At 34.9% G+C, this 27,723-nt stretch overlaps 1 protein-coding gene across 3 annotated transcripts in view; it reads left to right on the top strand.

The window, feature by feature from the left end:
- The window catches only part of LOC106636699 (homeobox protein unc-42), a 639,872-nt gene that overhangs the window by 380,343 nt on the left and 231,806 nt on the right, over nt 1–27,723 (top strand). For all 3 annotated transcript variants that reach the window (XM_089589253.1, XM_089589252.1, XM_089589251.1), the window contains one exon: nt 9,196–9,295. In XM_089589253.1, the coding sequence (XP_089445379.1) occupies nt 9,196–9,295 (100 nt within the window). The remainder of the gene's footprint in view (nt 1–9,195; nt 9,296–27,723) is intronic.

Here is a 27,723-nt window from a genome sequence, read left to right as displayed (position 1 = left end):
TACATTTTTGAGATTTTTGGGTGTAGGGTAAAATATTACTGCTTCTAATTTCATGGGGTCCGGGTTTAATCCCTTTTCACTTAAAATGTGGCCTAAGTATACCACTTTCTTTTGCATTAATTTGCATTTGCTGGGTTCTAATTTCCAGTTGGCTTTACATAACCTTTCCATTACTAAGTCGAAGAGCCGTTCATGGTCTTTGAGAGTTTTTGCGTAAATGACTATGTCATCCATATATACAAATACACCCTTACCGATTAATCTGTCGAGGGTTCTTGTCACAGCGGCTTGGTATTTCACTGCTGAATTTCGTAAGCCAAAAGGCATTCGGACAAACTCGTAATGCCCGTTGGGAATCGAGAACGCGGTCTTGTGGGCATCTTTGGGGTGCAGCAGGATTTGCTGAAAGCCTGACTTACAATCAATTACCGTATAATATTTGGAGTCGCCAACTTGGTCGAATAGATCTGTTATATTGGGGAGGCAAAAGTTCATAGGTATAGTTTTCTTATTAAGTGGCCTAAAATCAAGAACTACTCTCCATTTAGGGGTGCCATCGGCGCTCTTTTTGGGTACCATCCATAGGGCTGTGCTATAACCCGATCGAGATCGTCTCACTATGCCGTTTTCTAGTAATTCTTGAACTTGACACTCTACTTCTGTTTTTAATGCGTGAGGTAGCCTGTATTGCTTAGTAACTACTAGTATGTCGTGTACTGTAGGTATGCGGTGTGTTGCAATGTTGGTAGCTGTTAGTGTATCTCGTTCAAGGTGAAAATTTTTGTGGTACTGCTCTATTAATCTTCTAGCTTGGGCCATCTCATCGGCGTCAAGCGATTTTAAATCTATTAGCATTTCTAGTTGTTTACCCTGGGAATGACAATTATTGGTGTTACTGTTGGTATTTTGGTTATCGCTGGAGTTAATGGGGGTTTCTTGAAAAAGGTATGTATTTGTTTTGCTGTTACCTATATTTAAGATATCTATTTCGTCAAATAGATCATTAGTTTACTTGAGAAATGTTTCTCTTTTCCCGAAGCTGCAAAATTTATTATCTAAGGTTTCGCAATCGAGAGAGTTGTCATTTTCCTCGTCATCAGGGATCACATCATTTACGATTGTTTCTCTGCCAATGGGTAATAGCAATTTTCCGTATCTTATACTAAGAGGGACTCTATCACCCTGTAAGGTCAACATCTAGTTAAAAAAATTAATCGTAACCTTATTACGGGTAAAGAACTCTGCTCCTAGGACTCCTTCGAAGGGTGGTTTTGAGTTGTTCAAGGTCGGAGACGGTACTTCCAAGTGTTACCTTTCCTTTAGTTCCAAACTTACTACTTATTCTCTTGTCGTTGACATTAATTGGATATGCTTTAAGGGCTTGGCTGTCTTTAATTATACTGACTTCTGAACCGGTATGTATCAAAAGCTGTCTGGTTGGTTTGTGTACATTAAAATATAAAAAACTCTCGAATGACTCATCAATGTTGGAGCAGTAAGTTTCACGTGGGCTTATATCTAGATTTTGTTTAAAGTTTGTGACACGACCAGGAAACTTTAATATTTAGTGCTCGAAGCTCATTTCGCACTTTGTGTCTAAAAGGAAGCGTATTCCTAGTATGCCATCGTAAGATAAATTAAACGGCTCTTCTACGACACAAAAGGAAACCACGAAGTCGAGCACCTTTAGTGTTATTGTTCCGGTTAATGAGGTTGTGTCACCACCCATGCCGTGAAATTTCATTATTTCGTTTGTGTTGATGCAGACATTAGCGGGGACGCTTTTACGTTTTATCAAATTTCCGTGGGAGCCCAAATCGATTATTAGACTTATAGGCTTGGTGCCTGCCGTAAAATCTAAATAGGGCACATACTTTGGCTTAGGGTTCAGTTTGAAAGCATTAATTCTTGCAGAATTTGGTTCGCATCCACCAAGTGCGTTACTGCTTCGGGGGCGCTCAGAGCTGCACTCATTAGTTAGGCGCTGGTGGGGTTTCCTTGTTTCATGCGTTCATTATATTCGCGCTTCCTACATTCTAGTATCGTATGTCCATGGTTAGAGCAGTAGGCACACATTTTACAATCTGCAGCGACGTGTCCTTTGTTGCGGCATTGCGTGCAACGTGGTTGAGCGCTAGGTGGCGGCTGGCGCCGTCTGCAGTTGAGAGCAATATGTCTGGCTAAGTTGCATATTTGACAGACTACTTCGTTCGTAGGGCAGTTATTCGTCGTATGGTTTTGTCTTTTGCAAATAGAGCAAACTATTGGACTTTCATTCATTTTTGTGCAGCTCAATGCGATGTGACCCATGGTGTTACATAACTGGCACGTTACCGGTGGTGTACCAGCTCCTCCCATATTTATCTGCCCTAAGTATTTGTAACACTTGGTGGCTATGTGGCCCCGTTTCCCGCATACTTGACAACTAATATGGGTTTTTTTTGGCCGTTGCTCAGAAGGGGTGGTATTACTATGGACTGTTGTGGCGGATGGTTTGCATTGGTTGGCGGTGTAGCCTTTCTGCTTACACTACTGGCAGGTGGTTTGAGAACCACAGTCGGCATCCGTATGATTATTAGATAGGCAATATCGGCAGTGTAAGGTATAGCGCCGTTTTTCTGGTTGTGACTTTACCTTTACTTGGCCCCTAAGTGCTTGCCTTGTTTGTAGCGCCTTTTCTACCTTAATGGCTCTTTTAATTAAATCGTTCAAACTTTCTGAATCTATAGTGCTTAATTTGACCTCAATTTCTGGGTTGAGTCCGTTCTTGAAACACTCTATTGCTCCCGACTGTAAGGACGTGATGTACGTGGCTGGGACTACTTCCTCGTCTTTTAACCTCTTTACCTCTAGTATTTGTTGCTGTAAATCGCAAATTCTATTAGCGTAGTTAAGCACTGATTCTTCTGGTTTTTGAAATTCATTACCCATCTTATCGAGGAATTGGTATCGTTTTGGTGAAGGCGTAGATAGTCTTGATGTGATTTTTTAGTTCTTCAATGCTTTCACAGGTTGCTCTACGTATGGCCATTCGGGCTTCTTCTATTAGTTTACACCTGATTAGTTTAGTAAGATTGGCCTCGTCAGCTGCGCTTACCATGTTCTTAGCTTCGTCACAGCTTTCCAAAAACATACTTAAGGGTATATTGCTACCACTAAACTCTCGGATTACCTTAGGGCGTCTTTTAAAGCGATTGCTTGCGCCATGATAACAGGTTCGTTCCTAAACGGGTGGGGTTGCGGTGGATTTTCTGTGTCGTCCTGATTTGGGTCGTTAACACCAGAGTATCGGGTCTGAGTTGGGGTGGCTCGATTAGATTTTCTTGCTGAGTTGTACCTTCTTGGGCAGTAGTAATGAGGTTTTTGGTCCCTGTTGCAGCCGTTCCTTCGTGTTCGTTGAGATTATTTAGGGGTGCCTCGTTCTCTGAAGGACTCTCTGCTAGGTGCTCTCCTGCGTTCTCAACACTGTCTTCTTGATTTTCCTCGGTTTTTACCAGCGTCCAAGTAAGATTCCGTCGTGACGAGAAAGGGTTGAGTAATTCTAATTGGGCGCGAGGAGTACTTGGGTTTTGCGAGGTGGCGTGCCTTTCGACTTCTTCTTGTAACTCGCTATTACCTTGTGCCTGGTGGCGAGTAATGCGCCTATTGCTCATGAGATGGATACGTCGTATTATCTAATCACGCACACTCAGGGTTGCAAACTGTGATGCTAATTCGTCTATATTAATCTTATTCTTATTTCAGAGGTGCTCGATGACTGTGTGCAGGGTAGCAACGTAACTTCGAAGGCTATGGACTTGGTCAAACAGTGACGCGACTGTTGCCCAACTGTCCTCGTCATACAGCTCTAAGGCGTTAAGTCTATCGTTGACCCCAGAGAACGTTACGGCGTGTTGACGTAGGGTTTGCTAAATTATGCCGCGTTTTGGCCTCAACTTCCTCTATGTGTATTTCTACCTCGCAGATGTCATCCACTTCAAGCATGGTTACGCTTGGAGCATTACTGCTTGTTTTGCCAATGCAGTTTCAGGGCTTCAACACGTTTTCTCACTACTAGGGTAGAAATCTGTTCTTCAACACCAAAAATATGGCATTTATCTAATTGTTTCTTGTATTCTTGCTAAATCTGCGAAAAGGGTTTAAACAATATGCATTCTGGTACGTCGAGAATATCTTGATTAACTTGTTCCAGCTTAAGATGATACCCATGGTATTTTACGAATGCAAGTGGGCTGGGGAATAGTCGGCATAACTCTAAACTGTATGCTGCTGCTCTCAACCTTCTTCCAAAAACTTTGGGAATGGCGTCAAAGATTACTGGTGTAATGCAACCACAAGCAAATTCCAAGTATCGTATCACTTGGCCTTTATAATCAATAAATTTTACTGTCTTGTTGGATTCCCTGTGCCAGAAGTATACCTTGGTATTGTTACCTTGCATTTCTAATGCTCTCGGCATTCGACCAGCAGACGCGAAGTGTAAATTTAGCACGGCTTTTTCAAATTCGTTAAATTTTGGGGGGGGGGCCTTTTGGGCATGGCGTGGGTTGTAAAAAAAAATATTGTTCAATTTTCAGTCAAGGATAAAACAGTTTATTAAGATGTTCTGATTTATTTATTCCTTATTGCTTTAACTATCGTTTACTCTAATCTGGACGATAGGGGTCACCATAATCGCCGAGATCCCATAAGGCGTCTATTAGTTTTAGCTCTCGTTGAAATAGAGTATTAATTTCGTTCTGCAGAGTTTTGAGCGATTACGAATTTCCGCTCTCGATTTCCTAATTCGCCGATCGGTGGCTGCCGTGCTTGCCGACAGTTGTATGTGAATACCGATGAATGCCGAAATCCTGTGGGGCTGCTGCCTCTGGTGGTGCGGCCGCTTGCTCTACTACCACAGGTGGGGCCGGGGCTTCGGTCTGGCTTCCCTCGTCCCTTTGATCTTGGCGAACCTGCCGGAGTTCCTGTTCACCTCCTTCTTTTGCGATATATATACATATATCGGACGTTCCACGTCGCCCGAGACTTAAGTTGTTCGTATGTTTTAAGGATTTTCCTTTTGTGAGTTTTTTAACCAAAACAAGATAGTGAATCCGAAGTATAGAGATTAGATTTTGTTATCATTTAATTTATTTATTTATTTTTATTTGAATTTTGATTCACAAATTTCAAACTTTATTGCAACCACGGTTTAGGTAAAAATACTTGTATTTGCGTCTAGAAAAATAAGGGGTTGTACGCTCAAAGTTAATTAGTTATTTAAATTTATTAAATTTTTATTTTTCCGTAAGTTCATTATATTTAATTACTTTGGATTGGTCGACGGGTGCGGAATCGAAGAGGGCCTTGATGTGCCCTGATTTTCGTGACCGACGTGCTTCAGGCAGTTGCTGGCCCGTATACCATTTCCCTGGGGTAACGGGGAGTTCTAGTGCGGCTCGTGTCTGTGGGGGTGAGGGTTCTCCCCCAAGTTCCTTCCAAGTATCCAATAATGCATCCCTTTGCTCTCCCAAGGCCTTTAGTTCTCGCCTGACGTTTGCTAATTTCCCAGTTATAGCGGGTTGCTCTGGTTCGTACGAAGCTGTAGCCGATGCAGTTGGAGCGATGTTCGTTGATTTTACTGCTACGTTGGTAGGTAACAGTATGTTACTAACAATCTGGGGCTTGTTTGGTTGCTCCTCGGTTTCCTTTAGAGCTAGTTTGATTCCGCGGTAGGATGGAGGTACGTGTTCTGGTGCCGTGCGCCAGTAAAAATTCCTTTCCCATGGTGGCAAGTGATCTTCTATTAGCTTGCGAAGGTAGTTCAGGTGATCCTGCTTTACCTTGCGCTTTTTATTTACCGCGTATCGCCAAGCCTTACGGTAGTATTTTTCCAACTTTTTTCTGCTGGTTTCAGATGTGGCTTGGGAAATCCGCTTGTGTGCGATCTCTCTTAGACTACCGAAGTCCACTAGGGGCAAATAAAACAGGGTTTTAAGATCTTATATCTAGGAGTTGGCACAGAGAAGAGTAAAGTCGTTGGCTAATTTGTTTAATTCCTCAAAATAGAGGCCACGAGTTCGCTGAGGGCTGGGTTTAGCCGTTCTGCCAAGGCTCTTTGGCAGCTGGTGAGCTCGTTGACGAGGCTAACCGTTTCGTCTCGGATAACTATGACGGGGGGCTCTGGGTCGCCTGTAAGGTCTATAACTGGAGGTTCCTTGGTGACTACCACTGGCCTTTTCGCGGGTTTTACTGCCTGGATGGGCCGTTGGAGGGTGCTTGGGTTGTTTAACCTAATCCAAATAGCCCTTGCTTTTCGGCGCTTTTGCACTTTTCCAGCTCGGTGCCCTGCCACTGGAGAAAAACGAGTAAGGTAAAAGGGTGTATCTCAGTTATTAGCCCGCTCAGGAAACTCCTAGCAAAACAATGCGCTTCAGGGGCACTGTGAAGCGCTCCGACGCACGTATTTTGCCAGAGTGGCCTAAATACGATTTGCGTGCCGAGGATAAGAAAAAGTTGAGAAAAAAAAAAAAAAAAAAATTATAGTAAGGACGCGAGAAAAGAAGGTACTACCCGATAACCGTGCAGGACTACCAGACCAGTGAGATACCTCCGGAGCATTCAAAATTTCTATGTTACGTCAGCGAAACGTATTATTTGAGCCTAAGATTTCGCTCAATAGCTCGGGATTCACACTGGGCGCGAAGGTGGGACGCGGGGTTAAAAGGGTAATTTGGCTTAAAAACGCGTTACTCAAAAAGGGAAACAATTGCTTTCATGCGACTAAGACTGACTGCTGTGCAATATTCCGATGCACTTGCTCATGGCTTTCTTTTGTCAAGAGCGGTGTATTTCTCGTTCACGATCTAAAATCTGTTAACACCGTCACGAGTAAGGATATCGTACGTAATTTGACCTTGACACACTAATATCACGGTAGGTATTTGCCTTAATCCGATCGTTCATTGTTATTCTGATAGTATTATTACCACGGAGGGCAACGGATTATCCGTGGCTAATTTGCTATTACCGTTTGTACAGTGTTTTTGTCAAGACACTGTCAAGTGACTTTTGTCAAGACAATGTGTGATGATAGTTTGGAAGTCACATATGTACATCGAAAACCTCTGGAGCTTGGCCTACAGCTTATGATGAGTAAAATTAATAAATCTTTCTACTCATCTGTGATTGTGAAGTACATAATTTCATATAATTTTATTGAATTCTTGTCAGGGTGAAAAAAGATTTAAGGTATCCACTGGAGAAAGGTTGCAGTTACGATGATGTAATTTCACAGAGTTTTTTGCAACGATGAAGATTGCTATTTAAAGTTTTTGCACGTTTAATCAAAATTATTATCAATACGAACACATACCAAGTTCAGATTGCAAAATAAATATAATAATTCCAGCGAGCCCCAGTGATGTTTAGGATAAGTTTTGGAGCTTTTTAATAAGTATAAGTGACTTTCAACTGTAGCTTACACAGCTTCCCCTTAACGCAGGTGGCTCGCGTGCAAGTTCGTTGTTTCATTTTTGCATTCTTGGACTCGACTCTTCGTCCATATGATCTGATTTTTTTAAAATCACTTTGAAGGCCTTATTAATTATTCATTAACTTTTTTACTTGAAGTCTTCTATTACTATTTATAAGGTAGAGACGTAAATAAAAATTAAATATCTAATAAGGTAGTAAAAGTTTATTATGGTGCACTACTTAATTGATTTTCGCCTGTTGCTACAAAAAATAAATGAAACTTAAATTGGATATCATTTTGAGACTTTTTTCGTTTGTGCATGAATTTTTTATTGTTTTTTGAAACTGCTTTACTTTTTAACAACTAAAACGACACCAAATAAGCTATCGCTAAAATTCAAAATAAATCTGAAGAATTATTATTAAGTTATAAGAAAAATTTTTATACGACATCCTATTTATTATTTTTTTCTCGAAGTAGCAGAAAACTTATTTATATGAATCGAATAAAAGTTAAATGAAGAAGTATGTATAAGATACAAAAATACAATCTGGAGCTTATTGGACAATGAAAATTAAATTTTTTAAGGTATTTAATATTTAATTTAAATTAAAATATCTGCATAAGTATTAATGATAAAAAAGTTTGTGGAGTAAAAACACAGAATAACCAGTAAGACCACTAAAACAAAAAAAAAGTCATCTTCCATACTGAGATTCGAACCCGAGAATGCAAAAACAAAACGATAGACACGCGTGTGAGCCACCTGTGCTACGAAAGCACTGGGAGTCTTAAGATCGAAAGTTAATCATCTTCATGGTGAAGCTCCAAAGCTTGTCCTAAATATGGAAGCTCGCTATGATTGTACGATTTATTTTGCAATCTCAATTTGGTATTTGTTTGTGTGAAAAATAATTTTTTTTAAACGTCCGAAGACTTAATTTTATAATTTGGATTATAAGATCATGTACTTACAATATTACATAATCTAGATCGTACGACGTTACTATAATATATAGAGATAAGTGTGCGTGTGATAAGAAGTTATAAGATAGTGTTGTCCATAAGCGAGAAGAGCAGAGAGATTTTTCACACAATTTTTTAATTATAAGAGGAAATTTAAATAATAAAGAATTATAGTTTTTGTAAATAGTAAATGTAGGCATTTAATATTAGGAAATTTCCAAATCCTCGATAGCCAAGTGGTGAAGCGTGTTTTGGTCACACGCGGGCTCTAGCTACCTGGGTTCGATTCCACTTGTCTGCAGGCTTTTTTTCGGATATTAATGTATATCCGAAACCGGAGTGAGTAAGTGTGTACAGAAGAAACCGACTTGTTAACGAAATAATTTTTTATTTAAGCTTAATTTTTACGTACCGTGTGATCCAAATGAATACTTTAAGAACTCTTTATGGATTAAGATTTAAAAAAAAACTCTTGGCGAACTTGTAAAGAATTCAAAAGAGGGGACATAAGTTGAATTTCATAGGAATACTTTAAGAACACTTTAGGAACACTTTGCGAATACAAAAACAAGTTCTTTGGTGAATTCATAAAGAATTCTTTATTATTTGTGGATGCCGTCTGGGAATTATAGTAACTATTACACAGTCTTTATAATTATGTATGACATCAAATATTTTATTTTAATCTTTTAAAAAATACGAGTGTTATTAAATGCATGGCGTTTCACTTTATTTAAATTCATGCACAGCAAGAAAATGTTAATCTTTTTCAGATGAGCTCGACATCTTATCCAAGTATGACTCAACCATTTACAATGTCTCACTCAGCAGCAAATATGTCCGCTGTAACAAGTATGAGGCAAGATGCTATGGGTGAGTTCCTTTATTAATTCCTAATTAACAATGAAATGCATACAGTAGTGTCATAAAAATAAACAATCTATTATTGTAAAATAGTAATTTGAAAAATCAAGTAGTAAATTTTCAGTATAGTACTTTTACTGCATGCTCATTCTATCGTAAGCCTAAGACAAATAGAAGCTGTTGAAATAATGTACGAACATACGATTTGTAATTTTTTATTATCTACAATCTTAATAAAGATGTTAGTTATCAAAGTAACTTATGGGGGTTGCGAGTAGGCAAGCTCAGCTTATAGAATCTAACATGATTTCTGGTTATAAGACTTGGATAGTAAAGAGATTGGCTGTTACTCATGAGTTACATTAAAACTAGTTAAGAAGAAGAAAGGTGCCAAAAATTCTGAGTTACATAGTTTTTTTTCTCTATACTACGCCAAATAACAGAACTCTTGTCCCACTTCATGGAAATAGTATTCTGTCTCCCGTCACAGGATTGGCAAAAAATAAAATACAGTTCTTGTAAGAAAAAAAATTCCTCAGGTCGCATGCTTAAGAATTGCCTGTGATTTAAGACATTCTTTATTTTTTTTTCTAGATGAGTGATGTACTTTTTACTCAGGACATGAATTTGGAGCTCATTAAATGTAGTGAGGGTGCCTAGAGAATGCGAAAACTCAGGATCATTTCTAACAATACGATACTTGACTTAAAATTAAATAAAAAATGTGTAGACCAACTTCCTGAAGTGTCTATTGTAGCAAAAATTGTACCGTTGTTTAGTATTCTAAAATAACTTAAAAATCAGTTTTCTTGGTTTTTTGCAAAACGTTTTGATGAGTATTGAATTAAAAGCAAAATAAAATACAGCCACTGTTTCTTCCACAATTGAACGCAAGAAGAAGGCCTTTAAAACAGTAGAAATATTTGTACATTCTTTTAACAAACAAAAACGACAAGAAATGCAAAGATTTAAGGATGCGTGAAAATACCTGTTGCAATAATTATAATTAAATAAAAATGGTTAATAACAACTAGGAAAGTCAATACACATGTAAGACTAGAAACTCTAAAATGCTCAATGTTATCTTGAAAACGTTTCGGATGTCTCCACCCGAACCTTTTTAGGCTTACTTAATAATTAGAAAACAAACAAACTTTAATCCATTTTATTGCAGGCCACTTGTACATGAATGTTCTAACAGAAAATAATATACATAAAAATAGTTGTAAAAAAAACAACTCTATGAAAAAAACTTATACATACATCATTAACTTTAAAAAAAAATTTTTTTTTTAAATTACTCACATCTGTATGGTTACCACGATTGTTAGATTGTTAGATATATACCAGATATTGTAGATCAATTTAAACAAATATAAGTATCTAGTATATATGCATAACGACATAAAAGTCACAGATGTACGCTTATCATGAATACAGAGAACCAACATATCCACGATAGAGTATCAAAAAAGAATATACATCAAAGATTATGTGTTTGATTGGCTTTTACACAGAATGTTGGATATTTATCTATTTTTTCCATTTGGTTCGTGGTCCAAGACTTTGGTTTGAAAAAAATTTCAATCATAATGAAATTTTTTTTATTTAGAGCGATGACAAGCTTATCTTTCTTTGTTTTACTTTATTCTTTAAGACGTTTTTTTTAAGGCTCTCCTTATCTCACCCACATATAATACCAATCAAGAATTGCAAGTGAAATGATATAGAACGTTGGTTTAATTAAGCTTGTTAATTTTATCCTTGCCTAAAATTATAATATTATTTAATTTAATATGATAGTTAGATGAAATTATACGTTACAGTCTTTTAAAGCTTTTGAGCAGAATGTAAAAAACAATGGATTACAAGGAATAGAAATATTTATTTTGGTACGTTAATTGTCATGATTTCAACTTTTATTATTTACTCTAAAAGTATTTTTATTTAGCAAACTTTTTTATGAATAGATTTCAGTATGAAAGATGGCGTATAGCTATTATCAAGTAAGATTATTTTAGTCATTAAAATATTTTTCTTATAAACAGAATGATTTGACAAAATAATAGTTTCACCAATCAAATTGTACATTAATTTTACCTTTACAGACATGAAATTTAATGAGATTGGCTTCACATACTAATCTGTAGTTGTCGTTGAAATTTTGTGTGTAATTGTAATGTCTAAGAAATTCATTAAATTGTGTTACGGAAATTTGAAAGTGAATTTTAAGCGATAGTCCTTTTTATTTAAAGTATCTAGAAATAGTTTAACTTAGTCTTCATGTATACATATCAGTGTATCATCAACATACTGCTCATGAATCAAAATAACGCAATTTTGGTTTTCGTGTGACGATTGCAAAGTCTCTGTCTAAAGATCTTTTAAAACTGCTACTATTTTAAATCAAACCCAGATTCTAAAAATGCCTGCCAACTATGTTTTTATTTGTTAAGAAGTTACTTCTTTATTCACCAATAATTCCTTAGCATCAATTATTAACAGTTTGTAACAAAGACACATACAAATCCATAGATCTTCACAAATTTTTTGTCATGAAATCGAAGAATGTACTTGAAATTTATTTTAAAATGTTCACTTCACTGTAAATACAAAATTTTATTGATCTTCTTTTAGTAGCCCAATGAACTCTCCTGATTTCCTCCTATTTGCCGATTTAGTTTTAGAAGATCTTGAGACAGATACTCTGTGGTTGCGACACGAAAAACATAACTGTGTTCCTTTATTTTATAAGTGGTATGCTAATAATACACTAATATGTATACATAAAAACCAAGTAAAAAGTCTTGAGACTATAAATAATTAGGACAATCACTTGCAAATTTCAGCAAAACAATTTTATAAATTTCTTAGACGTAACTATTGCACACAAAATCTCAATAACAACTAAGGGTTGATACGTGAAGCTAATCTCATCCTATAAACTAATTAATTTAATTCGAACCTTTAAACACAATGTGTAGTCGTACAGTAAGAGAGTAAGTACTTAGCGAGCGCTTTTTGTCAAGGCATTTTTATTTGTATCAACAATTTGTACTTATTTTTAAAACACGTTTTTCACAATGCCATTGGACGAGAAGTGATATTAAGCTGACAATGATTGCTTTACACCACTTTTCTCCAGGAAAAATTTGAATTCAGTAGATGTAAAAGTAAGACCGTTATCGGAAACGCATTTCTTGCACATCTACCCATTTTTAGTATGCAACAGTCATTACAATATACATGTGCCCTTTCAAAAGTCGACAAAAATCAATGTGCACACGTTCACTTAGGCCCTCAGGCCACTCAAACACATGCAGCTCCGATCATCTCGGGTTGCCTCCAGTTTTCACACACAATTTACATGCTTTTGCTAGGCACTCGATGTCTGCGTCCATGTGAAGCCACTACATGTAAGACCTTGCCAAAGTTTTCATTTTAGTTATACCCCAGTAACTCAATTACCTCATCGTTTGAGGTTGTAAAGTGTAAGGAATGACCACCCAATTGCCCCACGTTACGCAGCCTTCCTCCACTGTTAGTTTGAGTTGCCGTACCTTATATGCGCTTAAACTCTTATCAAAACCATCTGCCCAGCCATTATATAAGTAATCGTACACTACGATGAACGCTCTATCGTTCGCTGTTTCACTGCGAATTTGTGCCACATCAATCAGCTTCACACTATCAAAAAAATTAAGAAACGTACATTCATCTTTATTGTTAGCGTTCCGATTTTGAACTTCGTTTAGCAACATGTGAGAAAGAGCATCCGCTGAACCGTTATTATAATCTTTGATACGTCGAATATTAAAGTCGTACCTGGATAGGAAAATTGCCCAACGCTGAACTCTTGATGCTGCCATTTGTGGTAGCCCCTTTTTAGAACCGAAGATGAAAGTTAAATGCTTGTGGTCCATTTTGAGTAAAAGTTTTCTATCATACAAATATTGGTGGAAAACCTAAACACGGAGAACTACTGCTAACACTTCACGATAAAATTGGGAGTAATTTCACTCCAGTGGTGTTAATATTCTGGAATCAAACGCAATTGGTTTAGCTTTACTATTTTCATATACAAGAGATAAGACTGTCCCTAAGCCTTTTGGAGATACATTACATGTAAGTTTAATAGGTACTTGTGTACTATAGTGTACAAGTACTTAAGGGGGTATTAGCGATTTTTTTGCATCTTCAAACACCTTTTCTGTTGCATGCGTCCACTTCCATTTCACGTCCTTGCGCAACAACTCGTATAATGGAGCAACTATACTTGCGTAATCTTTTATGAACTAAAAATTAATCCTTATAATACCTAAAAAAGATCTTAGCTCCATGACTCCAGTCAGCCTTTTCATGGATGTGATCACGTTTGTTTTCGTCTCACTTACTTTGATTCCATCTTCACTTAATTCTACTCCCAGAAAGGCAATTTTTAATGACGCAACTTCCCACAATATTAACTTTGAGTGTTAATAGACTTCTTTTAAATCTTACTTAAACCTCCTTTAATTGGACATCATGTTCCCCTTAATTTTTACCTGCTATGAAAATGTTGTCAAAATAAGCAGAGACACCTTTAATACCAAGCAACATTTCTTCAATTTCTCGCTGAAACAACCACGGTACTGATGCTATACCGTACAGCAGACGGTAGCACACAAACAATCTCTTGTGTGTTGACAAGGTGAGCAACTTTTTTGACTCCTCATCAACTAGCAGTTGCTGATATGCTAGGGCCATGTTTAATTTTGTAAAAATTTTTTCCCCGGTCAGTTGGGTACTTAAATCGGAGAAGCGAGAAATCGGGTGTTTATCGACTACTAAATATGAGTTGACTGTTACACGAGATTCTTGTTGTCCTGAAACATACAGAATACATATATTAATCTGTATTCATGTACACATATGTTATTAATCTTAACTACTATCTTTTTTATCATTCATTTTAATGATTAAATTATGCTTACTATAATGAAATTTAATTACTCAACTACACTTAAATATTTTTGTGTTAGTATCTAGTGCACATAAAAACATAATGGCTTAGTAAAAGTGTCTGCTAGCGAGTCGTTCGATGGAACCCACATAGTTATTATTGATCCTCTGGTTATTTATTGTGTAATACGACAAGCTCTTATTTTAGTTGTACGTCTTAATTTTTTACCACCATCTGTCTTTGTACTTGCTCCAGCAGCTATTTTATCACATCACAGAATTGTAGGGACAGCATCAGACCGATACAATGCTTACGTCTTGTAATTTCCTAACTGCTGTCATACATTGCAATATATTTTGTTTTATAGGTATATGTTGTCACATAATTTTGCTTTCTTTTCATCTAGACAACTGTGTGTTTATGTACTCTTAAGAGATATCCACCTTTTTGATAAGCCTCCATTTTATCTTTAAGACCTCTACATACTAATCCTAGATTTCTTGTGTGTTAAAGATAACAAAACACTATTTTTACTATCTTCCAATCTTACTAATATATCAAGCAGAAGCGCTAAAACCGTTGTAATCGCTAACCGCGAAAACAACTGAACCGATTTTGTTGAAATTTTGCACACTGATTCATGATACTTCCTAGATGGTTTTAGTATAGTTTTTATCTTAACAAATTTAATAACATTAGCAATAAATGAGCTCAAAGTTTTGCAAAAATATGCCAGCTTTTCACTTTCGTTCAGTAAAATCTGCTAGGTGGCGTCGACATAAAATCGAAGCTACCTGCAACATAATTAAATAAGTGTGGTTATAATACGCTGGAGCGTCTCCATAGTGTTGTAGTCGAGCTTCGGCAACTTCACAAACTGTATTAAGAATGCTGATAATAGTCTTGCAGCTGGGTATCCCGGTTATGGACGACACTCTTCTCTAAGGGGGAGGGGACCTAAGTGTCCATTCACCCTGAATCTCGACGAGTGCGATCAAAAAAAAAAAAATTAATTCCAACCGATGCCGTCTCTGCCACAATACCAGGTGATATATCTAGCCAGAGCACAATCTGCTCCAACTCATCAGAGTTGTGAGGGAGTTCCACCATTATACTTGGTGCAGTTAGAGAATTTGTGGCTACAAATGTAAGCAAGGGAAGAAAACAGCTCTGAGCTCTGAGGGGCATGGGCAGCCACAACGGCTACCTTCTTGGTCGTCGCGTCCCCAATGCGCTTACCCACATGTTCCCGTCTAACGATGAGCGGTTGGTTATCTGGGGAACGACCCGAGACGAGATATTCTTTGGTCAGCAGCGTATCTCCCTCTATCACAGTCTCCGTATATCGAGACTCCTAGGGTAAGAATCAAGCAACCGTAGCCAGCTCTTCATCATCAGGAATAAGAATAGCCTGGAAGTTTCACCACTGGCGCTTTATAGGGCCATTGTAAGTATTTACGTTTCCTACTTAACCATCAATTTCATCGGTTCTTTTTAGCATCCACCTAAGTGTAAACTACCTTGCCAACAAATCCATTTTTATTACCATGTCTGGAAGCGATTCGTCGACTAAAAAACTATATTAACTAAAGACGGGCACTATTAAACCAAGTCAGCCATTCACTAGCAGACGTCACCTGCAGAGTTGTTTTTCGAAAGGCTGGAAAACCCGGTGACCGACAACCCTGTATTACCCTCTCGACTCTAAGAATTCAACTAGGAATTACTGATCCTCTCCAAAGTTTGCGTTGGGCAAACCTATGACAGCTATGAAGGAAAAAAAAAATTAAGCCAACGGGACAGCCTCCACTAGACAAGTATTACTAACCAATCTCCCCATCTAAGATCACCAAAACAACTGAATCTGCAAATAAAAAAGGTGCTTTAGACACTAACGTCTTCGACATTATACCGGGAGACGTTGGGAAAGAGCACTACAACTAGCCCCAAAGCATCGGACTTTGTAATTTTTCTCCCGATCAGTCTGGGTTTTCAACAGCAGACCAGAGAAGATCACCCTGAGGTATCCAGGCAGTCACAATTGCTGTTAACTGCAGTCAAGAAAGAGTTAACTTAAGAAGCTCACCGGTCTTTTTTAGGGCCATCGGACGTCGAACTACCTTGCCAACAAATATATTAGAACTTATCAAAGTTGACAGAAAACAGCCTTTAGGGGTCACACAAATTTTAAGCATGCCAAAAGTCGCAAGAGGGTGAACCGGAAGAAAAACTTCAAGTGTATTTAATAAATACAATTTTACATAGGCGTCAAAAAACTGACACAGAAAATTTATCGAGATTGAAACAGCAGCGTTGAAATTAACAACTAAAGAGTCCATTACGTGAAAGATCAGCTTTTCATTGTACCCTCACAGCAATCTCTGAAATCTTTAAAGATCCTACTTCAGATTTTTAAATAAGTAGAAAATGTTTTTGTGTTTTTGTGGCAATAAAACTGTAGGGTTTAAGGTCCAGGACTTTGTTGCTCTGGTAATAAAGTTGTGAGATATGAGAAAAAAATTTTTTTTTTAATATAAATTTTTTGGGGATTTAAAATCTAAACAGCTTTAAAAAATAGCCATTTTCGTGAATTACACGGGAGAAACTGTAAATCAACGGCTTCTTATGGCCACCGATTATTTTATGGCATAAAGAACGCACGGTACTTTTTAGCATAATAATTTTTTTGAATTCTTACACCTCATTATTTAACCAAATAAACTATATGGATTCCGAAAAAATATGTTTTTAATAAGAAGATTTTTGTTCTTAGATGTATCAGGAATATGTGTAAAATTTCTAACTGAAAATGTTTCACATTACATGTCAACACACTACGGTGTTTTATTTAGTAAGTCACGGGTGAAGCCGAGATGGGGGGCTGCTAGTCCTCTTATATTAGAGAAATATGATGTCTACTAAGTACGTTCACGGAATACGAAAATCCATTTTATTTATGTTACTTAAGTACAGTAAGCTGCCAACTGCTTCTCTATGCAGTAAAATTTCTCTTATTTCGATTATCTCTAGTTCTTCAGTATTTTTTAATTATTTTCTACGTCTTTGTCGATTCAACACTTTGTTCACGTAGATGTCTTTTGAGGTTGAGAGTCTCAGAATCCAAATCTTTCTAGCATCTTGCATGTGCAAACTATTTGGATCTGCAAGATTTTTCTATGTTTTCTATCTCTTTCCACTTTAATACTTCGAAATTCATCAACTTTACCAAGATCAGATATTTCAAATTTATTTATTAGACGTATCTTAATTTCATTTTATTTCATCCCGTAGTAGCTGACGGCAATCTGTGAACAGTTTTAATCAGTTTTGGATCAAATTTAGAACTGATGATTCACAGAACTATCATTTAATAACCTTTCATACTTAAAGACATAACCATAATTATAGCAATATTTATGAAGATTCCAAGTAGGATGGAGTTCCAAATAATAAATTAAACTGAGAGAACATGAAATGTAAAAAAGTTCCACTCATTTATTAAGGGGAGAGTAAAAAAACTATAACACGGAAGGCTTCAGCCACTTTTGGATGACATAAGCTTGTTAAGAATTTTCCAAATTGTTGAGTATATTGTACATTTATACCAACGTATATATAAGGATATGTATGAGAGGTGAGCTAGGGGCTTAATCTCTGGAAAGTTACAAATATATGATATATAAGGACGCTTGGCGCTGGAATGCGGGCACAACTGAGATCTCGTCTGTCCGTCGAAGCCTGCGGTTGTGAGCTCGTAAAAGTGGCCAGATTGGTAGTCTTTTCATACGCTTTTTTCCTCTTATTAAGTACATATTTGATATTAATTAATGTGTGCTTATTTTTTGATCCACGGAATAAATCCCTCAAGATATTAACACAAATGTAGCAAGCTATTTTTATAACTTTACCTAAGCTAACTTATCTGAACCTTATTTTTGAAAAAATACAGGTCTATAAATTACTTCAAAATATCATAACCTAAAATATGCTAACCTAAGCTACCTCAGTTATAAGATTTAGTGACGATGAATTAATGGCAAATAATATAAGCTATGGAAGAAATCTATTATAAATCATAACATGACCTTACCTTACGTAATCTTCAATCAATTTTCATTCCATATTTCGTAGAGAGAGAGATAAGGAATAAAACAGGGATTTAAAAATTAGACCAAATTTAAATTATGGGAAAGCTGAATAAATTTTATCTTATTTTATTGGGGCTACAAGAGGCTACTAACGGTGGCAAAATTTTGAGACACAATAAAGGGTGTAGCGAGTGACACCTTGATTTTTTTAGATAACGATTACACGATACACGTCTGACTGAAAATCTTATATGACTGACTGGTAACTAGCACGAATATATTTTGTGTCAAGCTTACCAATTTTCTAGTACTCTTTCACCAACTGCACTGAAGCTCAGCCTAATATCATGAACATTTTGTTATGATCCTCAGCGTAATTTTATAGATTTAAGTGACAATATTCAAATAAGTACAGCTTGTGTTGTGCAGTAAATTTAAGAGTGCATCAACGTTGTGTATTTAGTACACGCAAGTAAAGTATTTAATAGTAAATACGTTTTTTTTGTGTTACGCGGTAACGTGTGGGTAATGCTACCAGTAAATAATAACTTGGTGTATTTTGTGCATTAGTATATTTCGCTGCAACCAGTGTTACTTTGTTACCATTATCGTGTTTCTCTACTTAACATTTTGTATATGAATATTTCATAGTTGTGTCAATCTTGGTGAACAAAGTAATGAATGGTGCTCTATGCATAGTATTTTTAGCTCCACTATTTCTGAATAGAACGAAAGTAATAATTGACTGTATTTTAAAATCTTTCGCGTACCTCTGATTTGTTAACGCTTGGTATTGGACAAAAGGTTGAAGCTTATCTGGATTACCTAGTTGACCGTATTAATTGACTTTTTATGTTTAAAGTATTGTACCTCTGCGCACCCAAACACTGCCTTCTATCGAATAAAAGTCAAATTAGCCTCACTTGACGATGTAAGTATTGTCCTAAACTTTTGTTTTATTGTTCTGCAAATGTTTTGATTACCATTGTTATGTCGTTTACACATACCATCGAATATGGTTTTTTTATCGGACAATCTGTTATATAATATTTTACAGTTACAAGGACATTAGTGAGGCTGTAAAACATTTGTCTGTACTAAAAAAACCAATAGGATTACGTGAAATATATTACACTGAACTACACGTTGAACATCTTAGCGCATGATACAATTATTCTGTATACCAGAATTTGTAAGACGCAAATAATCTTTCTCAAAATTGTTGTTACTTTCAAATTTTTTTCAGTATCTTATCAAATAGGTAAATAACGAGTAAGGGCAAGTTTTAAGAGGCTGACAGAGCGCCTGCGTGTAATATATATTCCTAAGTTTAGAACTCAAATTTTTAATAAATAAAAATAAATGTTCAACATAGTACGTTATCAGGATTATTGCCATGTAATGATGGATTGTACATCTAGTAATGGTTTTCAATAGATAAGTCGGCAAAAAAATACTTAAAATATAATAAACAAGATGTTTAGTCCACAAAACTTCTCATGAAGCTTTTTCCTTCATTTCATATAGTGTAAGTAGCTAACCTGTGAATTTAGCTGCACATAAATTGGTTACTATTATAAGCGAGTATACATCACCAATGCAATAACTTCTCACTATAGACAAAGATTTGGAACAGTTTGTTGGATGCGATCACATAACTCAAGTGGATTTAGAGTTATACGTTATTATTAATCATACTATAAGGCATACGTACATGATACTTATTGTTATCACTATGTCTGGCAACTGAAAGTGATTAAAGACTAATTAATGTATAATCAATATTGTATTGAGTCCTTAAAAATGCTGCAAGTCTGTAATTTTTTCTCACCATGGGCTTGACTGTCGTTCTATCTTACCTCCTCCAACGGCTTGCACACAGTGAATCAACTGTTAATATGAGGATTTATCAAAAAGCATTATTGTGGACAATGTACAATGCTGCGAGAAAAGTCTCTTATTGGGTGCACTATTTGGTTAGATAATTATTCTATAACAATATTTAGTATTAAGAAAGTAAATGTAAGATATTATTAAACAGTGAAATAAATAATGAAAATACTAAAAAATAGACGTTCTACTACAAAAAGGTTTTATTCACACCGTTAAGGTGAGCACTGAATGATATAATTGAAATAGTATTGTCCTTCATGACTTACATAAGTTATTATATGTATTTAAAACTAAAGACTGTACGTATGCTTATGCAAAGGGTTTGATTGCCCTTATAATAGGAGTGAGTAACAATTTAATAGCATATTTTTTAGTCTTCGAATTGTTACTTTGATCCAGTCAATCAATGACCAGCCATTTTTTAATTTTTTAAAAAATAATGGTACTTCCTCTAATAAAGTTTCGAAAAAAAAATTATAAGTAAAACTAAACAAAACTTACATTTTTTTTAAGAACACCACATGTAAGTTTTTTTAACAATTCAACCAGATGTTTCTTTAAGGAAAATTTATATTATTCTACGATTAAACATAAGCCCTTATTAAAGTCGTTAATTGAATCTTATTAAATGTAACTTTCTTGGAGGTTGACTTAAGATTTTTTTGCTTGACTTGTTCCTGCTTTTTTTAACTAATGTTAAATAATCAAGATATAAATATAAATTATATAAATATGGAACTATAAGCATAACTCTTGACACAGCAAAAATTTAAGCTTTTCTGACAAACCACACAAAATTTCTTAGTTCATCACTCATTTTTAGAGTTACTTTTATTTACCTTCTTAAACAAATACTGCTTAAGTTTAATGCATTAGTGAGACAACACTGATACCATAGGGTTATTTACAACGTTTACTTTTCGTAAAAGCCTACTCTCCCAGCTTATGAAATCAGTCGGTAGAACATGTTGATAGCTAAATAATAATCCCAGTAGCCGTTAATAAAAATAGGTTATTTAAAAAATGAGGATTCAGCATGAAAACTGTACTTGCAGCACAGGCTGATGGCTACAACCTGAACTTGAGCCAGTGGCCTTATATCGAACTAAGAACTCCCATCCAGTAAGGCCTAAGAAGTATCTAATTAGCAAAGCACTTGCGCACCGTCCAAGCACCTAAAACTTAGAGACCAAACGTGTAAAAACCGAAAATATTGACCCAACTACTAGATCTGTGTAACCTGGTGCGTTAACTTGACAGCACATTTATTTATTCAATCATAAAATTAGGTCCCAAACAGCTTATCCCCCATAACCTGGCGTACTTGTTATCAGCACATGTATTTCACTGATGATAAGATAATAACACTGGCAGTCTATCTCTCGTAACCCGACGAACTTACTGCCAGTACATTTATTTCATTAATAATAAAATGAAACTGCAAGCAGCTAATTTTCCATATCTTGATGCATTTACAGCCAGCCCGTATACATTACAAATATTAAAATTATAGCACGAGCAGCCTATTTCTCAGAATCCAACGCGCTTAGTCCCAGCACATTTCTTAAGTAAGTAATAAAAAAAAATACTGGACAGCCAAACCCCCATACCCTTACGTGCTTACTGACAGCACTTACGTATTATTAATAATAAAATAATAGCAATGGCAGCCTATTTCCAAGAACTCAGCAAGCTTACTGCCAGTACGTATATTTTATTAGTAATACTAAAAATTCATAAGCAGCTGACCCCCCATAACTTGACGCGCTTACTGCCAGTGCGTCAGTTAAATTAATATTAAAATAAAATCCTTGGCAGTCAATCCCCCGTTACCCGACGTGCTCACTGCCTGTGGGTTTACTTTGTTTACATCAAAATGAAATCCCAAGCAGTCTATCCCCCATAACTTAACACGCTTACTGTGAGAGCTTTTTTTATTAAAAAATAAATGAAAGACTAAACTACCAATCTTGTGATTGCTTGCTTATTCCGTAAACAATGCTCATAAATAATTTTAGTGATTGCGATGGTTTTTTTCGCATGATTGGAAACAATATTTTTCAATTTAATAGTAGGTAAACTTTCACATCACGATTGGGTACTGTCTATGATACGTTTGGTTTTTTGCAACCTATTGAATTTAAATTGTCTGATTTTTACAAAAAATCATCCAATATTTTATTTGAAGAACGCTATGTTTTATTTTCAACAGTTAATAATATGTTTGATTTGATAGTTTTTTAAGTAGATACCGGTCCCTACGAGGCTTCTCTGTGTTTTCATCTTGCAAATTTTGTTTTCTTTTTATAGAAATAAATCTACTTTCTTTTAAATGTAGCATAAACTTAAATTTAAAGTTTTAGCAAATTTTTTATTCAAGAAGCCTTGAAGCCATAATAGCCATAATAATACATTGCATGATCTTTCTACTCTATTATAATACAGTGACTAGTAAGACAGACACAGAGTTATGTAAATTTTATTAAAATAATTACTTTAATACCAACAATCTCTTTTTCGTTCATCACTGTAATAAATTATATTTTAACGTTCTCTTTATACGTCTAAATTGTTACAATTAATATTGTACATTCTACTAAGTTATCATAAACAACTACTAGTAATTAATGATAAAGTCCCAGTGCTATTTTGCTATTGGCTTCTTTATCTTTTAGTTTATTTACCATGGAGAAAGTTTCTTTTGATTCAGCATTTGCATGAGGTACAGAAAACATTATTTCTTTAAGGATGTCAACGTGAAGATAAAACATTTTTCTGTCTTATTTTTTAAATCCACTATTTTAGTCAAAAATTGTTTTGTTACAAGATTAATTACAAATTTTTTTTTCGTTTGAATCAAAATGTGTACATCCAGTATGCCATTTAATAGCTATCAAATCAGAATTAAATAATGAAAGGTATTTTTTTATAAAAGTATTTCAAACTAAAAATTGTTTCCTGTTTAATACATCTAAAGCCACCCAGAGATCCAAAAATTTTTTAATTCTTAACAAGTTATCTGTTTAAAGTTTACCTGTAAATTCGAATACGTAAAACTTCTAACAATTAATTTACATTTCTTCAACTTGTTCCACCGTCATTTCTTCTGAAATTTTAGAACACACCAAAAAGGCACCATCAAATACGATGATAACATCTGTATGCTTTAAGCCATGTTGTTTCAAAAAACTTCAAGGCTTCATCAGACAAATCTTAATACACTTAATTTTCAGAGAGTTCCATGTTCCACTTTAAATTTCACAAAAAACAATAATGAACGCTTCAAGAAAGGTATTCCGTTATTTTTAAAATCGAATTATAAGAATTTTTCACAATAATTGCACCAGTATAGCAAACACAAATGAAAAGAATTAAATTTTAAATTATATCATGGGGATATTTTTAGAGCCCCTTATTTTTCCCAATCATTAAACTAGTATTATTGCATAAAAGAGCTACTACACTCTTTATACTACTGGAGTAATCGTCAAAGAACTTTTAAAAAGCGTTAATGTCTTAGCACTAACGTATCTTGCATTAATTGCTTATAACTGCAAAATATTTTAAAAATCTGTTTTTTTTTCAAAAGAAAAGTGCAAAATATAGATACAAATTAGTTTATTGTTATTAATGTCTATGCTCTCATGTACCAAAACTAAGAAAAATGTGTTATCTAAAATTTTTTTGAGCTTCAAAAACTTCGAAAGCTCAAAACGTTTATCTGATTTCATTTGGACATTTTTCACTACGTCAACATCTTGGATAACTGATTTTATACGTGGAATCAAGTGGCTAATGAATGAAGCACTGACGTTATTTCGTGCAGTAAATTAGCTTCTATGTTTTTTTATTGCATAGGTTTATTTTTTTTATATTTTCTCTTTTTCTTTCTCTCAATCTCAGCATGGTAGTGGGGATAAAGCGATACTAAATCAGTGGTGAAGCCTTGTGCTGTAATACGGGGCCTATGCGTTATATATATATATGTATATGAGGGCGTGGTGGATCAGTCAGCTAAGCCGTGGATTGGCACGCGGGAGACCGTTGTTCGATTCCCGGCCAGTGCGACTTTTCGGGCAAGTACCTCTGTGATTTTTCACATGTGCTTTTTCACCACGCAATGCTCCTCGAGGAGGAATTAGGCAACCTTCTCGCAGCAAAAATTGCCTAATTTCCCCCTACCCCCCTACCAGTAATGGGAGGCCTCCCATCCCTTTCCTTGTCCTTCTCCCAAGTGCTTAGTGCCCATAGTAGTGCCCTCATTAAAGGAGCCGGACGTAGAGCACTCTGATATAAATATGTATATATATACATATATATATATATATTCCTATAATATATAGTTAATTCGGTGAGGCATTTGACACAATTCCCATAGCCCCCCACAGACCCCAATTCACCAAAATGTTTCCTCTATCAATTTACAAAAAAAATTTCATTTTCATTTTTGTATCTTGATAAAGTCACGCACAATTAACCATAAAAAATAAAAGTTTTTTCAAGAATAATCCCGCGTTATTAAAACTTTGACTTTAAGACTTGCTTATAGTTATAGCGAATGCTACAACTAATACAAATTGTTTTCCGTATAAAATAAAAGGAAATGATAAAATACTTTTGGTATTTATTTCAATTTTTAAAATAAAAACTTTATTACCAATTTTTTTTCCGTTACTACTTTGCCTTCTCCGTTATACCTCACCAACTGAGTACGCAATCGTGTACCGTTACAGAAGCCGTCTGATATACAAAAATTTTGAATTAACGCTACTATTATACCTGATTTATAGATTAAAAATTTTCATTATTGTTAATGGACATTGGAAATGGAACAGTAAAGTATTTCGAAATTTCACAGGAATAGAAAACTGATAATGTTTCTAAAAGAATCCATAGAGATGGTAAAAATAGCTGCGTATACAAAGTAATTCTAACAACTCATAACGAACTGTCGTACACTTCAAATAATAAAATTTCACGTTTTTTTATGAAAAAGAACATACTTATTACAGCATTGATTATGCAAAATATAAAGGTAGTGATCGCACTGATGAAAATACAAACATAAATTTTTCTATAGAAATTTTAAATAATATACAAAATTCTGCAGAAAATTAAAAATATGTTTTAAATTTTAAAGAAGCTGCTATCATTATGTTGCTAAAAAAATTGAGTATGTTTTATAGATTGTGCAATGGCACTAGACAACGTATAGCAAAATTATTTTAATATAATTGAAAGGCAGAAATAATAACTGGTGAAAAATCTAGGAATAAAGTTTTTATTCTAAGAATCACGGTAAATACCAGTATTAATTCATTTTTACCGATCATTATACACATGAAACAATTTCCAAAATTTCTAGCTTTTTCCATGACGATCAATAAATCAAAATGTCAAAGTTTTAATAAATTAGGATTTTACTACAAAAGACCTTTGTTTTCTCATGGTCAACTATACGTACTGGTATCAAGATGTAAAAGTCCTGAGAATGTATTTATCGAAATGATTCGGAGAACCAAGCAAACATTGGAAACATTGTATGGCAAAAAATTTTTGATCGTTAACAGTTTTATTTTTTAATTTTCAAAGCTTATTGCTCATAATTTTTCATTTTTTTCTAAGAAATTAGGTTTTTTAAATATATAGAATTCATCTTGAACATTAGAACTTTAACAAGTGAAAACATAAAGAAACTGATATATTTAAATACTGTATCTCTACATTCTCACATTTAAGCAAAAGGAATGCCCACATAACAAAATTTTTCTTACATATTATTAGTTTGACATTTATTTTGAAAATTTCGAATTTTAGTAAAAAATTATCTTGACTTAATTTTATTACGACAAAAATTATCGTATATTTTCAAATGCTGATTTCATAATTATAAAGCTATACTTTCGTTTTTTGTGCCAGATACCATATCGCTGGTTTGTTGTAATAATGTTAACATTATTAATATATAATTTAATTTAGTATTTAAATATAGTTAATTTGATTATTAAATATTAAGTTTAATATAATATTTCAGTATTGATTAATAAATATTGCAGTTCATACGGTTATACAGATATGTACATTTTTCTTTAACAAAAAAGCCTTTCTAATAAAACTTTTATCTCTGACTACTTAAACTCCAAATATAGATTGTATTTTTAATCGTATAACAAAAAATTATAATACGAAGCTATATAGTGTATGTATATTTTAAGTATATTAAAATATAAAAAACATTATTAAGAAAAGTAAGCAAACTGAGAAAAAATTAATTTTTTATTTAACAAGTTGGTCATTTTGTAGATATTAATTTTGAATTGTATGTTGTTTTTAAATTTTCAAGTCGTAAATATTCTTGGGGGGTTGGCACGCGAAACGTGCAGGGAGGCAAGGTCCACTAGTATTGATATATCGCACAGTGCTCTTTTTTCCTTCCTCCTGCTATTAAACAAGGGTTCAAGCGCTCATTGTATGTGTATGTATGTATATATGATCGTTCTCTCATTCAGACGCTTGCGTATACCTGCACACTGATATGAAATAACGTGCATAATAATATGTGACTCTTGTACAAGCACACGTGTACATGGGCAAGCATACGCATAACGTCCGAGCTTACTCGCGCTATCACGAGCGTACACATGCACTACACTCGATGGTACGCATACATGCGTAAGCGTATTAATGCAAGCGCTAGTGTACGCATGAACCACGTACGACTGCATGCGTGCACGCGCGGTTGTATCGTGCACCACGCGTGATTATACGTGGGCATGCACCATCGTACGCATGCACCACGCATGAGCTAACGCCTGCTCGCACAAGCTTTCACACAAGTTGAGATAAGTATATTCATAATCTTAAATTATTATACAGACAGACACACAGCTTAGCGTTCAAAAACTTTGCATATGTACATGACATTGTTGCAAAACCTGGATTTTAATCGTGCTCTGTAATATGCGAATCCTTAATTGCTCAGTTAGTTCACCATCCCATTGGTCTGAAATGGTTCATCGTTAAACAATTAAAATTTTAATTTTTTTATTTTACTGTATAAATTAACTTTATTTCATTTTATAATTTCCAATTTTTGTAAGCAAGTAATAAAAAAAAGTTGCGTATAGGTAATTCGAATAAAATTATATTGTTTTGGTTCATGACGTTTATTGATCATAATTTTACTTCAACATGTAAGTTAAAGATTTATAGATTATTTCTAACATTTTGCTACGCAGTCGATGACACCTTCACCTATAACACAGTCTGGATTTTTTTTTTTTATATATAACGTTTTTATGCTCTGTAACACTCATCACTTTTATACGACGAAGCTTTTAAAGATGAAGTCTTGATAAACCATTCTTTTAGTAAGTATGCTTTATGTAATGCGCGAAATAGCTGCTTGTTTTTGAAATGCTGTTGTGCATGTATAAGACATATGTATAGGTGAAGAGATATCTTCAATTTCTTCCAAGGAAGGACGAATTGTTGACAAACCATAAACTTTACGT

This window comes from Copidosoma floridanum, unplaced genomic scaffold (assembly GCF_036245765.1).
Source record: "Copidosoma floridanum isolate Cflo_tuat_1 unplaced genomic scaffold, Cflo_Japanese_pri ptg000008l, whole genome shotgun sequence".
In the NCBI taxonomy this organism is placed as follows: Eukaryota; Metazoa; Arthropoda; class Insecta; order Hymenoptera; family Encyrtidae; genus Copidosoma; species Copidosoma floridanum.
The sequence above is the reverse complement of the archived record's forward strand: the minus strand, read 5'-3'. Positions and strand labels throughout refer to the sequence as shown.